Raw genomic sequence first — 15,222 nt, forward strand, 5'->3', positions numbered from 1 at the left:
TTTCCCCCTCTAACAAGCGCATCGTAGGACCTAAATGACTCACTTCTGGTTGGAGCTTCCGAATGGGTTAAGAGCGCAAGCAAACTCTTGGGAGTCCAGTAGGAGTTGCTGATTGTGCCGGACATTGCTTGCAAAGCAATTTTTGTGGTTCATCTCCCTCCGGGTTTTCTCATTCTTTTATTGGAGGTTCACGGAGCTGGCCTGGGCATTTACTTTTTAAAGTTTTTACGTCCCCAACCCTCTGCCTCCAGCTCCCAGAGTGCGGCCCCTCTCACCGCCCTGAGACTTTTGGGCTCGCTCCAGGCAAGGGAAGGGGGCGGGGGAACTTTGTTCCCTGCAAACGACATTGCCCTGGGAATTTCCTGTGGCCGTTTCTCACGGACGAGCCCCCTCCACCGGCTGGAAGCGCCGACACCCACCGTCGCGAGCCCTCGCTGAGCCAGAGACGCGAGCGCGGAACCCAGCGCCCGGCGCCCATCCGCGCCCCGGTGCTAGGCAGCTGCGCTCCCGTGGCTCCCCCTCCTCAGGTCCCGCCGCCGAGAGCCCGGATGTTGGATTCAATCCCTACGCCGGGTCCTTCATTTCCATAAAAGGGCAGCCGCACGGCGGGGCAGAGATTGCTGCCGCCGAGGGCGCCCCCGCCTCCCCCGCACTGCTCGCTCCCCCGCCGCGCGCCGCCCCGCCCCCAGCCCGGGAGTCCGCGCGGCCTCGGCCCCGAGTGCGGCCGCAGGGGACGCGGGGGGAGGGGCGAGGCGGCTGGACCCGCTGCGTGCGCCTTGGCGGGGCGAGGGGGAGGGAGCCGGACTCGGACGGAGGGGGCGGGGAGAGAGGGGTGGAGCGCGGAGGGAGAGGCGAGGGGCCGCGACGACCGGACTCCATTAGTCGCTCCGGCTGGGACGCAGCGTTTCGCCCGCAGAGAAGGGGACCCGCCGCCGCCGCCGCCGCCGCCGGGCGAGCCTTCGCCCCGCGCCTGTTGCCGCGCGAGCCCCGGGCCGGGAGCGCGAGGAGCGCGCGGTGAGGGGCCGGGCTCGGCGGGGACTGAGGGGGAGCGCGGGCGGGGAGGAGGACTGTGGAGCCCGCAGGCGGCGTCTCCCGAGCCTGGGTGCGGCCAGCAGGCGGGCAGGTGAAGCCCGCCGCGGTCCGCTAGGCGAGGGCCGCTAGGCTGGGGCCGCGCGGGGCGGGCGGCGCCGTGTCCGCCGAGGGCCGCCGTGGGGCGGGAGCGCGGGGTAGTCGCTGGGAAGGGGCGCGGGGCGCAGGATCCTGCCTGCAGCTGGTCTCGCCGCCTCTCTCCCGAACTTGGGTTCGTGCGGAAACCCTCGCGTTCTCCGCCTTCTCTCATCTCGCGGCCGACTCTGCGAGTTCGGTGGGATTTGCCTGCCTTTGGGGGAGTGACGCTGACGAGAGCCATTTCCTCCGTGCTTGCAGGAAGGAGCCATGGCTCTAGACGGGATAAGGATGCCAGATGGCTGCTATGCGGATGGGACGTGGGAACTTAGCGTTCATGTGACGGACCTGAACCGCGATGTCACCCTAAGAGTGACCGGGGAGGTGCACATTGGAGGGGTGATGCTCAAGTTGGTGGAAAAACTCGGTGAGTAGCATCCCGGCCGCGTCAAAGTAACGACTACCCAGACTGGGCGCGGGGTTAGGGGGGTGACTTAAGGCGGGAGGACGGGTGGATTTTGGAAATCTTGCTTGGCATCCCGTAAATACTTTTTTAAAAAATGTAAGCTCTTTCAGTATTTAAGCAAATAGACCTTTTCCCCTTTGAATCTTGTTTTGTATCGTTACTCAGAAATTTTCGTAATGTGGTGATTCCAGCCTCCCGATTAATACGCTCAACTGCGTAGTAAAGGGAGAAGATTCCTTAATTCTTTACACTTGCGATTTCACATTAAAAGAAATGAGAAGAGTGCGCAAGTGAATGTTGAGAGGGTTATATTACAGGGTTTGTGGTTATCAATCATCTTCAGTGTACCTGGATGTTGGTGACGTTTGGTATTGAGGATGATGCAAAATCTATTTAAGAATAAATTCTACTGGAAATTGTTCAACTTTGGCGCTGATATGAAGGTCTTGTAGCTGTACTACTACGTGATGGAGTATATTAAAATGTTGCAGTCATCCACTCTTAGAAGGGGTAGGGCAGTGTTTGACTACCTATAGTAGTCCGTGCTTTAAGTTATTTCCCGCGTTCGATTTTATATAACAAGCTGGTGCAAGAAATTTGTTTTAAAAAGCAGACATTATTGAACTTATTCGAGATTGACATATTTGCTTAGGTACAAATATATTAATTTAAAGCTGTTGATTGATTTAAAACTGACTCAGTCTTAAATAATAGGGTATCCAACAATGTGAAGTGTAAGAAAATTTTTCAGTACACATTTGTGATGAATGAAACCATTTTCAGCTGGAAGAATCAACTAAAATGATTCAATAGATGCTTTTATCACAAGAGAAATGCTTGGAGGACTGTTCCTGAGCTTTAATGGGCCATTTGTTTGTAATACAGGTTCTGAAAAGTGGAAATGCATGGCATTATCTTTTTAGGCTTTGTGTGTTTGTCTCTTTAAAACACAGCATTCCTTCTTCTGGCCATTCTGGAAGAGTAGAGAAGTAGTTATTTATCAGGAAATGTATTTCTTACCAAGGGATTAGTGTATACCTACCACATAAACTTACCGAAATAGTGCTCCAATGTAATTTGCAGTGTAAGACAGCATTCATTTAGGTGGGCCTTCTTTGGATTCCTGCAGGAAGTTTAATTATTGAAGGACCATAAAGAAGCTCCTTGCAGGGTAGCGTCCTCCTTAGGACTGTGCATTGTTTGGTTCTCTGAGACATAACCCAGGACAGAGCCCCCTTGGGTGGCCCTTTGAAAACGAGATTTTGCTGTGTGTTTATCCACTTAACTGTTGGTTAGCATTGTTCTTATCTGATTAATCAATCACTGTGCAGAATATTTCTGAACCTTTTTTGTTCAGCACTAGTGAGGGATTATGTTTAAGGAAGAAAATTTCAAATATATTTGTTTGTATTTCCTTTGTTTTCAACGGAAGCAAGCATTTTCTTCAGAGATTGCTTTATATATGATAAATGGACCTTATTAATACTCCGGTTTCAATAAGATATATTTCTTATTGTGAAAAAGGACCTGTTGAAGGTGACTGAGATAACTTGTAGTTCTTGAAAGCCAGGCTTTATCTAATGAATAAATAATGACTTCTATATTTATATTGCTTTGATTAGAACTGTTTATTACAGAATCACAGGCATAAATAGAAATACAGAGAAGAAACTTTTTAGACAGAACTGATGTTAATTTGCAGTGACTATAATTTTAATCTTTTAATGTTGATGCATTTTAAATATTTTATGCAGTGAAAAGAAGCCCAACAAGGTAGGAGATGTTGTGTACGTGAAAGCCTTACATCTTTCTTGAACTGAGCCAATACTTATCCTCTTAGATTTTGACTTTCAAATAGAAAGTGTTTTTCAGCATAATTCTAACTTTCCTGTTTGGTAAAAAGTAAGGCTAAACGATTTTTTGCTCCTGGTTTTAGGATTAGATACTTTGAATGGCAAGCTGTTTTGTTACCTATTGGCAAATAAATAGAGGAGAAGTTCAGGACAGCATTTAAAATTTACAAACTAGGCTACTCAGATTAGAAAAGAACTTTATAATGCTTCAGAGCTGCCTAAAACTGGAATGGCCTGCCTTCTGAAGCCCTAAGTTGTGTTACTGAAGGTACTAAAGGGCAGACTGGATGGTTACTTGTCAAGGAGGTAGATCAGAGCAGCTTGCCGAGTGTAGATAAGAGGTGGAGGTCATGGTAGGGATGAGACAGGGTGTCATGTTGGAGGGGATTGCAGAGCAGGGATGGACAGTTAGCAGGACCAGGGTGCTCTGGCCTCAGAACACTTACGGTGCCGCAGAACAGCCTTCACCTACGTTTTCAAACTCTGGATGCGTGTTTGATACCCTTCTCATTCTCATCAGAGTGTGTATGAATACCAAAGCATTATGTTTTAAGGCTGTCTTCCATATAATCAGCGGTAGCAATTAATTCTCTGGGATGGATAGAGTCCATGATGACTCCTTCCCTCAACATTGTGTTAAAATTTTGTGTGTATGTGCACATGTGAAATTTTTTGGTTAGAGGCTTCTTAGCTTTCATTAGATTCACAAAGAGGTCTGTGATCAAAAAAAGGGTTATGATACAACACTAAGGTTTGGCCCTTGAAGGTCAGCCTTATTTTGAAAGTACAGTGTTCATCCCAGACTTAGGCACTTTAATTAAGCAAGCTGTAAAAGTAAATAATTGTTCCTTAGAATGTCAACAACATCTTTGTATTTAGTTAGAATTTTATAAAGAACTTGTGTGCTTCTTCAGCTAAGATCATTCAACCATGATTCTTAGATTTATGACTTTCATTCGAAGATCTGAACGATCCCTTTTAAATTTTAGTACACAACACATTTGTCATTCTGCCCTAACCTTTTACAAGAAAATAAAGAGTGTATACCATGAAAAGGTGGGCTTTAGGGAATTATATCCTGATGTCACAGAAACTTTTTGCATCTGTGACTTTAGGTTGCTACTAGACAAATAATTTCGACCTCATTCTGAAAATGAAAAGTTACTTCACTTTATTTTTTTTAAAAATCCAGATTTGAAGCTTTAAATAGAATTTTTAAAACTTATTGTACTTTTTGTTAAAAACAGTTTTGAAAGCTTATAGTTGGTTTTTTTCTTTGGGCCGCACTAGGCGGCATGTGGGATCTAGTTCCCTGACCAGGGATGGAACCCGCGCCCCCTACAGTGGAAGCACGGCATCTTAACCACTGGATCTCCAGGGAAGTCCCTAGTTTTTTTTGTTTGTTTTTTTTAAGAAAAGAGTTAAAATATAAGACACCAGCGTTAAGGATTATAAAAATAAGACATCAGAGGAAAAAATGATAAAATAATTGTATTCAAAAGTAAATGTTGTAAGGAAGAGGCCCAATTTTATGGGATTCCCTGACGTTCCTCTGGAGATCATTGAGAATTATTAAAACTGTTCTACTCAATAGGATTCAGAGGTTAGTAAGTGTTGAGGATTCCAAATGCCAGAGAGATGCTTTGTTTCACTGCATTTTATTAGTATCACTTTATAAAAATTGTCTTTTTAGGACTGTGTACAATTAGATCTTTAATTTTCTGGAAAAATTTGTGGTAGTTAGAGAGTAAGGAATTTATTATAACATGGAACTTAGTGAATGGAAATCTCCAGCCAACAGCTCTATGAGGTTGGAGGGAATAGGCTGTGTGATTTCTAAGTTTCTTCTAACTCTGATTCTATGAGTAGGAAGAATGTAGAAGTTGGGTTAAATCAGATTTAATGATAATCCAGAGGAAAAAATGTAAATTGGCAGACTCAGGAGCACCTAAAAAAATATATGGAGTTGACTTAGAAAATTTGAGGAGTATGTTTCTGGATGTAGCCTTTGGAAAGAAGTCATCCTTGCTTTAAAGTGTGTCATGTTCTTGCTATAATAATGAAATAGAGTACATTTGCGTTGGAGTTGCATGTTAGGATTGAGTTAAACTGTGAGTTTAGCACACGTGATGACCCTCCCCCCCAAAAAAAGATTTTGGTTCAAATTACCTTAAAAATTCCTTAAAGTCATCATGAAGTATGGTTTCCATACATTCATTCCATCTCACAGAAGTGCAAAATAGCTAGTTTTTCCTTCAGAAACTCCAAAAATAAATTTCTTTAGTTGAGCACCAGATGAAGAAATTGGCTTGCATTAGGGGCTTTGTTGCACAAAAATACTTTGAATACTAGGATCAGAGCTTGGCAAGATGCACACAGGGAGAGACACATATGTTACTGGACAGCTCCGTTATACTCTTGCTTAGTGCTCCTTGGGGAAGGTATGCTTATTTCGTGGAATGGTGTTGTGCTGTTGAAATCCTCAGTTTTTCCCCCTGAGAGCTTATGGTTGAATTCATGGAAGTGAAATGTCTACATGATGCAGCTTCACTTCATTCGTAGTGAAATATATTAAGATAAAAATAAATTTGAAAATCTTTTGAAGTGGGGTGGGAGAAACACCTAATGGTGAAATCATATATATTAGAGTGAGTAAAATTTTAGTTAAATATGTACTGTCTTATAAGTGTTTAGAGTACTGTTAATGATCCACAGGAGCTGGACATTGAATTTTATGTTTCTCAGCACATCTTAAGCTCCTTAAAATAAAGGGCAGTATGTAAATTTTACTGAAATTCTCATAGCACCTAATAAAGTATAAGCTATTCCTTGGATACATTATGTGTGGTTTGCTCCCGTGTTTTATACCCAGTTTTTAAAAGATCAACAAATGCTGTTTGATTCCAACTAGAGTTAACTTATTTATAGAGGCACTAGAAAGAATATATCTTTTTAATTCAATTTCTTAGAAAAGATCTTGTCAGAAACGTCTATTAGCTATTGAAGAAGATTGAAAGAAAATTTAAAGTTTTGTTTTTTACCTTCAACTACTTATTTTTTGAAATTTCAAACTTATAAGTTCAAGAATAATAACTGTGAACACTATAATCTTCATCTAGACCATCAGTTAACATTTTGTCACTTGGTTTCTCTGTACACGTAAACACAGACACATTTTTTGGGAACCGTTTGAGGTAGTTGCACACATCATAACCCTCCATCCATAAGTACTTAAAATATGTATCACCGAAGAACAAGGACTTTCTCTTAGGTGTTACGTTACAGTTAACAAATTCAGGAGATGTAATATTGATTCAGTACTAACAGGTCTAACATGTTCAATACTAATTGTCTGGCATGCATCCGTATTTCAGATTTGCCAGTTGTTGCAGTACTGGCCTTTGTCTTTTCCATCCAGGATTTCATTCTACATTTAACTGTCACTAAATTGACCTCTTTACTTAGTTTCCTTTAATATACACAATGGCTACCAAGTTCGGAACCATAGGAGAGTATGTAATATGTGGCCTATTAATATTACATTAAGATACGTGTAAAGCAATTGTACCTGTTTTCAGACTTCATAGCCATCCTGTGGAACAGTTCCTTAGCCTTTGTCTTTTCAAGACATTGTTGTACCTTTTTTCAATGCTAAGATTCTTTATCAGTGTGAATTTCACTTAGAATGATATTTTTTTTATTATTATTATTTTTTTTTTTTTTGCGGTATGCGGGCCTCTCACTGCTGTGGCCTCCCCCGTTGCGGAGCACAGGCTCCGGACGCGCAGGCTCCGGACGCGCAGGCCCAGCGGCCATGGCCCACGGGCCCAGCCGCTCCGCGGCACATGGGATCCTCCCAGACCAGGGCACGAACCCGTATCCCCTGCATCGGCAGGTGGACTCCCAACCACTTGCGCCACCAGGGAGGCCCAGAATGATATTTTTATAGGTTCTTTTTCATACACTTTTATCTTTAAAGTTCAGTTTTCTTCTTAGCTTTCTATTGGATAAGGTACAGATAATAGTTTTAGACATCATTGGGTATAGATTTCCCATAGTGTTGGTTGTCTTTAGACTGTAGTAAATGTTAATGCATCCATAGAATAATAAACGATATTCTGGCTCTGCCACATATTGGTTTGTGTGATCACTGGACAACTAATCCAATCTGCTGAGTGGGTTTTGACATCTGTAAAATGCAAATTTAAGACAACTTTCTCATAGGTCTTGGTGGGAAAAGAGATACTACATGTGAAAATGCATTACATGGACTCTTTGTGCTCTACAAATGAGAGTGGCATTGAAAGTCCCTGAATACCCTGAACTGGGGGTGGGGGTCCGGGAGGGACTCCTTTTGAAAGGAGTTAAGATATAATCTAGACTGTTTAATAGTGGAGAATTGTACTCCTCAGAAGGAGTCTAGTTCGGGACTGCTTTGTGCTCTCACCGCCTAAACAGCAAGGAAAATAGCTATCATTCCGCTCTTTCGTTCACTTCCAAACACACCTGCCCCTGTAATGTAGCAAAGAGCTATTTAACTACTGTTTTCATGAGATTTCTGAAATGGAATGGACCAACAAGTGGACGATGGTATTCCAGAGATTTGAAAAATTTATAACCACGAAGGCCTCAGTAGTATGTTTTTTATTCACTTAAAACAAAGGAATGATATAAAATTGTGTCTTGGCATATGAAAACATTAAGCCCATTTAGAAACTAATGAAAGTGGTTTAAGAAAAAAGCTAACATATTCAGTATTTTTTTTTTTTTTTTTTTTTTTTGCGGTATGCGGGCCTCTCACTGTTGTGGCCTCTCCCGTTGCGGAGCACAGGCTCCAGATGCGCAGGCTCAGCGGCCAATGGCTCACGGGCCCAGCTGCTCCGCGGCATGTGGGATCTTCCCGGACCGGGGCACGAACTTGTGTCCCTTGCATTGGCAAGTGGACTCTCAACCACTGCACCACCAGGGAAGCCCCATATTCAGTATTTTTATTTAAATAATTATATTACTGAAATAAAAATTAATAATGCTGATGCCACTGTACATTACAAAATGGTATATATGCCCAGTGTGAGGTAAACAGATATTCTAAAAGAATATTATAAAATAATTTTTTAAATGAGATTGACATTCTATACTTGGGTTTGTGGTTACAAATTCATATCCAGTATAATTCATTTGTAACAAATTTTTGCATAATTGCATTTTTTGCTTGTTAATTTTTTCTTAATGTCAAGCTTACTGAGGTATAATTTACATATAGTAAAATTCATACTTTTTAGTATAATGTGCTGAGTTTTGACAAACCCATGCAGTCATGTAAAACACTCACAATCAAGATATAGAGCTTTTCCAGCACTACAAAAAATGTCTTTGTGTTGCTTTATAATCAGCCCATCCCCTCAACCCCAGCTTCTGAAAACCACTGAATGCCTTTTCTAGAATGTCATATAAATGGAACCATGTAGCTTTGAGGGTGGTTTCTTTTGCTTAGTATAATACATTTTATTTTATTTAAAAAATATTTTTAGCATAATACATTTTAGATTTGTGTGTATCAGTAGTTTTTTGTTGTTGTTGTTGAGTTATAGTTCATTGTATGGATGTGTACCACAGTTTATCCATCTACCACTTGTTTCCAGTGTTTCCAGTCTACCAGTGTTGTTTCCAGTTTGGGGAGATTATGAATTGGACTGTTGTAGACATTTCCATGAATGTGTATTTTCATTTCTCTTGGATAACTACCAAGGAGAGGGATTGCTGGGTAGTATCCTAAGTATATGCTTAAATTTATTTTTTGAATTTTATTTTATTTTATTTTTTATGCAGCAGGTTCTCATTAGTTGTCTGTTTTATGCATGTTAGTGTATACATGTCAATCCCAATCTCCCAGTTCATCCCACCACCACCACCACCACCACCACCGTCCCCCTATGCTTAGATTTTTTAGGAAACTGCCAAGCTTTTCCGAAGTGACCACATCATTTTGCATGCCTATCAGCATGGTATAAGAATTGGAAAAAAATTTTGTGAGAGTTCCAATTGCTGTCAGTCCTCCCTTAGCACTTGGTATTGTCAGGTGTTTTTGTTTTTGTTTAGTCTAATAAAGTATGTAGTGGTATCTCATTATGATTTTAATTCACATTTCCCTAATGACTAATGATGGGAAGCTTTTCACATGCTTATATGTCATCTGTGTATCTTAGTGAACAGTCTTCATATCTTTTGCCTATTTTTTTAAATTGTGTTGTTTGTTTTCTTACTGAGTTTTAAGAGTTCTTTATTCTAGATACAAGTACTTAATCAGATACGTGTTTTGCAGTATTTCCTCCCAGTCTATGGCTTGTCTTTTTATTTTAACAGTATCTTTCAGAGAGCAAAATTTAAAAATTTTGAGGAAGTCCATTTTATCAAGTTTTTTCTTTCCTGGATTGAACTTTTAAAAAATTGTCTCATGCAAGGAAATTGGCCTAGTCAAGGTCTCAAAGATTTTGTCATGTAAGTTGCATAGCTTCTGTCTATTTGTATGTTAATAAGGAGGAATATGTGAGGTACAGTAGTGATAATGTATTAGAAAGGAAATAATTGCATCATATCAATTTAAAATAATTACAACTTTAATTTGGTAGAATCTGGGGTGTAAAATAATAGTCCAATGAAAACTGGTTTATCATCAATCTACTAGAAAAGTTAGATTTTTTAGAACTTTAGTCATAAAAATAAATCTATAGTAAAGCATCATTGAATAATAAACGTTTTAGGGTTTAATATTATAGAAAGAATTAAGTCTGGATTCCAATCCTGACCATCCCACTTAATAGCTATGTGATTTTTTTAAAGTTTTTAAGTCAGGGTTTTCACATTAAGGATCTCAGTTTCCTTACTTGTACAATATAGATAAACACAGAATAAGCCTTCATTTATGTTTGTTCCCTTACCTTTGTAATGTTATTAGAGTTCTTTGAAAATTATTTTTCAAGTATGATCTTTCTCTAAACTGGAAGATAAACTAAAACAGTACTGTCATGTATAAAAGGTCATTATTTGAATCCTGGTCTACCTTCCTTCATTGAGAATACTACACTGTTTATTCATAGTGACTCAGAGTTACGTGGTAAAATGTTTTGAAAATTTTATTTTCTGATATTTTCTCTCAGTTTCAATAATTTTGCTTCTAAGTGAATCAGTGTTCTTAAGAGAAGAAGATAAGCAATAAATCATTGAAATGTGGAGTTTACATTTCAATTTCCTTTCCTTTCACGATTCAGTTTTCAGACTCGATTATCTACTATTTAGGTGTATAAGGACGATCCAGTTTCAGTGTATCCTTGGGCAACCCTTATACAGTTTTCAAGGTTATGGAGCTGATAACTTTCGGCCCAGAGGAGGTGACATTTGCTTTGGAATCTGTAGTGAATCTTTTCTGAGATATTTACCTATCTTATATTATGCTGTAACTAAAAACTACATTAAGTATTTTAAAGATCAATTGTGATGTTAAAGCATCAGTGTATTGATGGTTTTGATATCTTTTCTTAATGGAACACTCAAGGTTATGAATAAAACACCAATAAAGTGCCAGCATTATTTATTCTAGATGAAGATGTCTGTTGGATAAGTGCCTCCCAGCTTATTGTTCCTTAATGCAGTTCCTGAATTTCATAACCTTTGAAATTAAAAATAACTTGAAGAAAGCAAACAATTGCTGTATCATTTTGAGGTTTTATGCAAGGTGTTGATGAAATCTGTTGCTGTGATAGAATGCCCTTGTTGTGGACCACAGACTGTGGGAGGGCCTCCTGACTGTGTCACAGTCCTGACTTTACCATATTCTAGCTGTGCAGCTCTGTGACCTACCTGTCTGTGCCTCTGCTTGCTCATCTGTAAAATGGGAATAATAATAGTATCTTTATCCTAGGATTATTATAAGGATTCAGTTAGTTAATATATATGAAGTGTTTTAGAATAGCCTTTGTAAATGTAGCTATGTTGGTGATGAAATGTAGCTGTGTAAAATGTTCCCTTTTACTGAGCTAGAGAAATAATATTTTATAAAAGATTGAGAAAGTGTCATTTCTAAAGGTAAGCCAAATAGTACTGATTTATCCTCTACCATATTAGGAATGCATTTTAACTTTATTATGCTAACTTGCATCACTATGGGTAATATTTTTAAAAAGTTTAACATGTTTTAAACACAGTAAATTTTATGCTTCAATATGTACAAAATTATAGATGAACTATGCTTAAATGGAGGGTATTTCCAATAAATTTAATATTCTGGTTTAGGCAAGTGCCTTCTTTAAAAGGTGAACTTTGTTAGTGTTTAAGAACTTAAGTCTAAGACATGCCACTTAGAGTTATATATGACCTTGGCATGTTATTTTAACCTCTCCTGATTATTAGTCTCATTTAACCTTAACCTTAGTTTACTTCCCTGTTTCTTGGAGTTACTCAGTTAACCAGCTGAGTATGGTGTTAAAAGTATTAACAGAATCCCTGGTAATAAGTAGACTGCCTATATTAAGAGCTCAAAAAAATGTTATCCTCAGTTGTCCTTCAAATACTGTGTAAACCTAAAACATAAATCTGAACTGTGGATTGAGGTAGGCTAATTCATTTTCATTGTATTTATGTAGTACTTAACCAGAAACCCCTTCTTATTTTCTTGCTTTTGTAAGTTTTGTTTAATGGTTCTGAACTCCGAATATATTCCCCGAAGCCACACTGCCTTGGGTTTAAATACTGGCTTCACTCCCTATAAGCTTTGTGACCTCGTGTCAAGTTATTTCGCATTGCTGTGACTTAGTTTCCTTACAAGTAAAATGGAGATAATGGTATACTTACCTCATAGGGTTGTTGTGAGGATTAAATGAATACATATGTGTAAAGCACACATAGTAAGTTCTGTTAGAGTAACTGGTGTTATTTTATTGAGGGTCCTAATGGACCTCTGGGATATCTCACTATTAAATATCTTACCTTATGAGTTTGGGGAATAAATGCCTTAAAGAACTTAGACTAGGAAAGAGGGGCTTTAGAGCAAGAGGAGACATTCGCATGTAAATATTCCTACCTAAAGTCTGTACACTCATATTCTGTTTTCAATAGGTTAGAGAAGTTTATAACATGAGACTTTTTTGGGGATTAAAGAGGTACATGAACTTGACCTCATCAGTAGTAGCAGCAAGCAAAACGTTTATGGAGGGCCAACCATTATATTAGGTAATGGGACATAGTCCCCACTCAAAATGTGAGCAGCTTTCTAGTACCAAAATGAAAACAGAAGATTGCTTTGAGTTGACAGTCTGGTTGTGAAGTGCCAAATAAGTGGTACAGGAAGGTGGTGGAGATTTAGAAGCATGAACAGAGACTGACTTTATTTAAAGAGGGCCAGGGTGAAAAGTTAGGAAGAAAGGCATTCTGGATTGAGGATTGCAGTGTTTATGGTGTTCTGGAGACCAGCTTAGAGAAGTAGAAGATAATAATTATAGAGAGGAAAGATATAGTTAAGTAAGTGAGGAAATGATATTCTGTTCTATTATTCCTTCACTCACCCACTTAATGTTTTAAATGAGAACCTGCTGAATGCTGGATACCATACTATGAATGGGAGAGAAAAGAAGTGAACAAAATTAGCTTATTCCTTACACTCATTCAACTTAGAGTCTTAGGGGCAAGGCAGTCTTTAAATAAGTAATTGCTATAATGTGATGAGTGTTAGGATAATTGAAATAGTTATGAGAGTATGTACTGGGGAACCTGACCTAGTCAATGGGGAAGGGTTTCTGGAGGAAATTACTTTTAAAACAAGGGCTGACGGTAGAGTAGGAATTAGCCAGAAGAGTGACAGAGGATCTTCGCATGGGGGCATGGGTTAAAAGAACAACAGGTTGGGAGAAGATGAGAAGTCCCAGCATGAGAGCATGGGAACAAGGGAAGGCTGCCATCTGAGGAACTGAAAGAAGTCTAATGATGATAGAGGCATGGTCCTGGGGAACCCATGACTTGACAGGCTTAAGAAATAAGCAAGTGCTTGAAGTGCATTGTAAACCAGGTTTAGAAGACTTAGTGTTGTACTAAGAGCTGTGAGATACCAATAATAGATTTTAAATTGGATCTTTACAAATTTGGAGTTCATCATGTACATATGTGTCAGTAACATAAGATACAAGCAGTAATAAGCCTCTTGGATTCCAAGAAATATTTTTTCAGTAGTCTGCACTCCAGTCCTGTATTAGAATTTGTTTCTGAGATAAATTTTAAATGTCAAAGCCAATAAAATATTCTTAAGTTACTTCTTTTTTGAACTATAAAATAGCTAGTGCCTTTGACCAACTTGAAAAGGCAAATCCAGTTATTACCTCTGTGAGTCAAATACTAACTGATACATTCAGCCTTGATGTTAACTCCCTTAAAATTTGTTACATGTTGACATTGCATGGACTCTGAGTCCAGTCTTCTAGGAACTAAGTCAAGTTGAACCAAATTAGTAGTAAGCCGTTGGATTGGATAGAAAGCTACCCACCCTCTGGAAATGAATAAGTGACATGACTTCTATTTGTGCGCACTCTAATTGCATGCATGTATGTCATCTGGTAAAGCTTCTTAACTACTTTGAGTTAGTATATTTTGTAATAGGAAATAATTGATATTGAAATTGATAAACATTATTTTGGGTTTGTGAGTAACTTCAGAAGGCCATTTGTAAACTTAGTTGATTTTGTTTTGTTTTGATGAGTGAATTCCTAATTTTCAATCAAGTTAGCTATGTCAAAGAAACATCAGTTAGTCACTTTTTAATCAGGAGTTTAGTTTCTAAATGTTTTTGAAAACTGGGTGATGCATCTGCTTTAGTCAGTCATTGAAGTCTTAATGTAAACCAATAATTTTTTTTTGTTGTTTTTTGCTGTACACGGGCCTCTCACTGTTGTGGCCTCCCCCGTTGCGGAGCACAGGCTCCGGACGCGCAGGCTCAGCGGCCATGGCTCACGGGCCCAGCCGCTCCGCGGCATATGGGATCCTCCCAGACCGGGGCACGAACCCGTATCCCCTGCATCGGCAGGCGGACTCTCAACCACTTGCGCCACCAGGGAGGCCCCCAATAATTTTCTTAAGCTAAAATTGAATGGGGTACTTTAATTGAAATAATTTGGCAATTTGAATGATATGTAAAGTTTGAAGCAGTTTACTGCTTATGCTAACAGATGAAAAACATCTTTTTTAAGAAAAGGACATATCAGATTTTTGGAAACCATCAGTATTTTGCACAGTTTCAGTATGCACATATTTCAGTTATCATGGTTTAGTTAACACGAGTTATCCAACAACATGGTTCACATTTTAGTTACCACCATACTTTGAGTAATTGCATAAAGTACCAACTTTGCTTCTAGCTCTTCAGTCTACAATTCACTGTGTCAATAACGTGTATCATGATCAGTGACCAGTCATATCACATATTTCAGTCTGTCCATGATTGGTTACTGTATATTTGTGTTCATGCATAGACAGCATATGTAGTTGTGTTGCTTCTTTTTCTCCCACTGATAAACTCATGAGATTTTTTTTTTAATGGATAACTGAAAGAGGGAGTTGGCCAACAAAGATAAATGTGCAGCAGAAAAATCCAAAAAGTGGTGATGCCAGAACTGAAATTTGAATCAAGCATAAATGGAGTTATAGAAGAAACAGCTCACCATGGGAATGTGGGTGCTGTTGCCATTTAAGAGACTCTAG

At 39.5% G+C, this 15,222-nt stretch overlaps 1 protein-coding gene across 1 annotated transcript in view; it reads left to right on the plus strand.

Moving 5' to 3' along the window:
- Nucleotides 1–898: 898 nt before the first annotated feature.
- Nucleotides 899–15,222, plus strand: part of FERMT2 (FERM domain containing kindlin 2) — a 71,194-nt gene continuing 56,870 nt past the window's right edge. Inside the window, exons 1-2 of the mRNA XM_060096204.1 lie at nucleotides 899–1,014; nucleotides 1,426–1,591. Of these exons, the coding sequence (XP_059952187.1) occupies nucleotides 1,435–1,591 (157 nt within the window). The 5' untranslated portion in view covers nucleotides 899–1,014; nucleotides 1,426–1,434. The remainder of the gene's footprint in view (nucleotides 1,015–1,425; nucleotides 1,592–15,222) is intronic.

Source organism: Mesoplodon densirostris, chromosome 4 (genome assembly GCF_025265405.1).
Source record: "Mesoplodon densirostris isolate mMesDen1 chromosome 4, mMesDen1 primary haplotype, whole genome shotgun sequence".
NCBI lineage: Eukaryota > Metazoa > Chordata > Mammalia > Artiodactyla > Ziphiidae > Mesoplodon > Mesoplodon densirostris.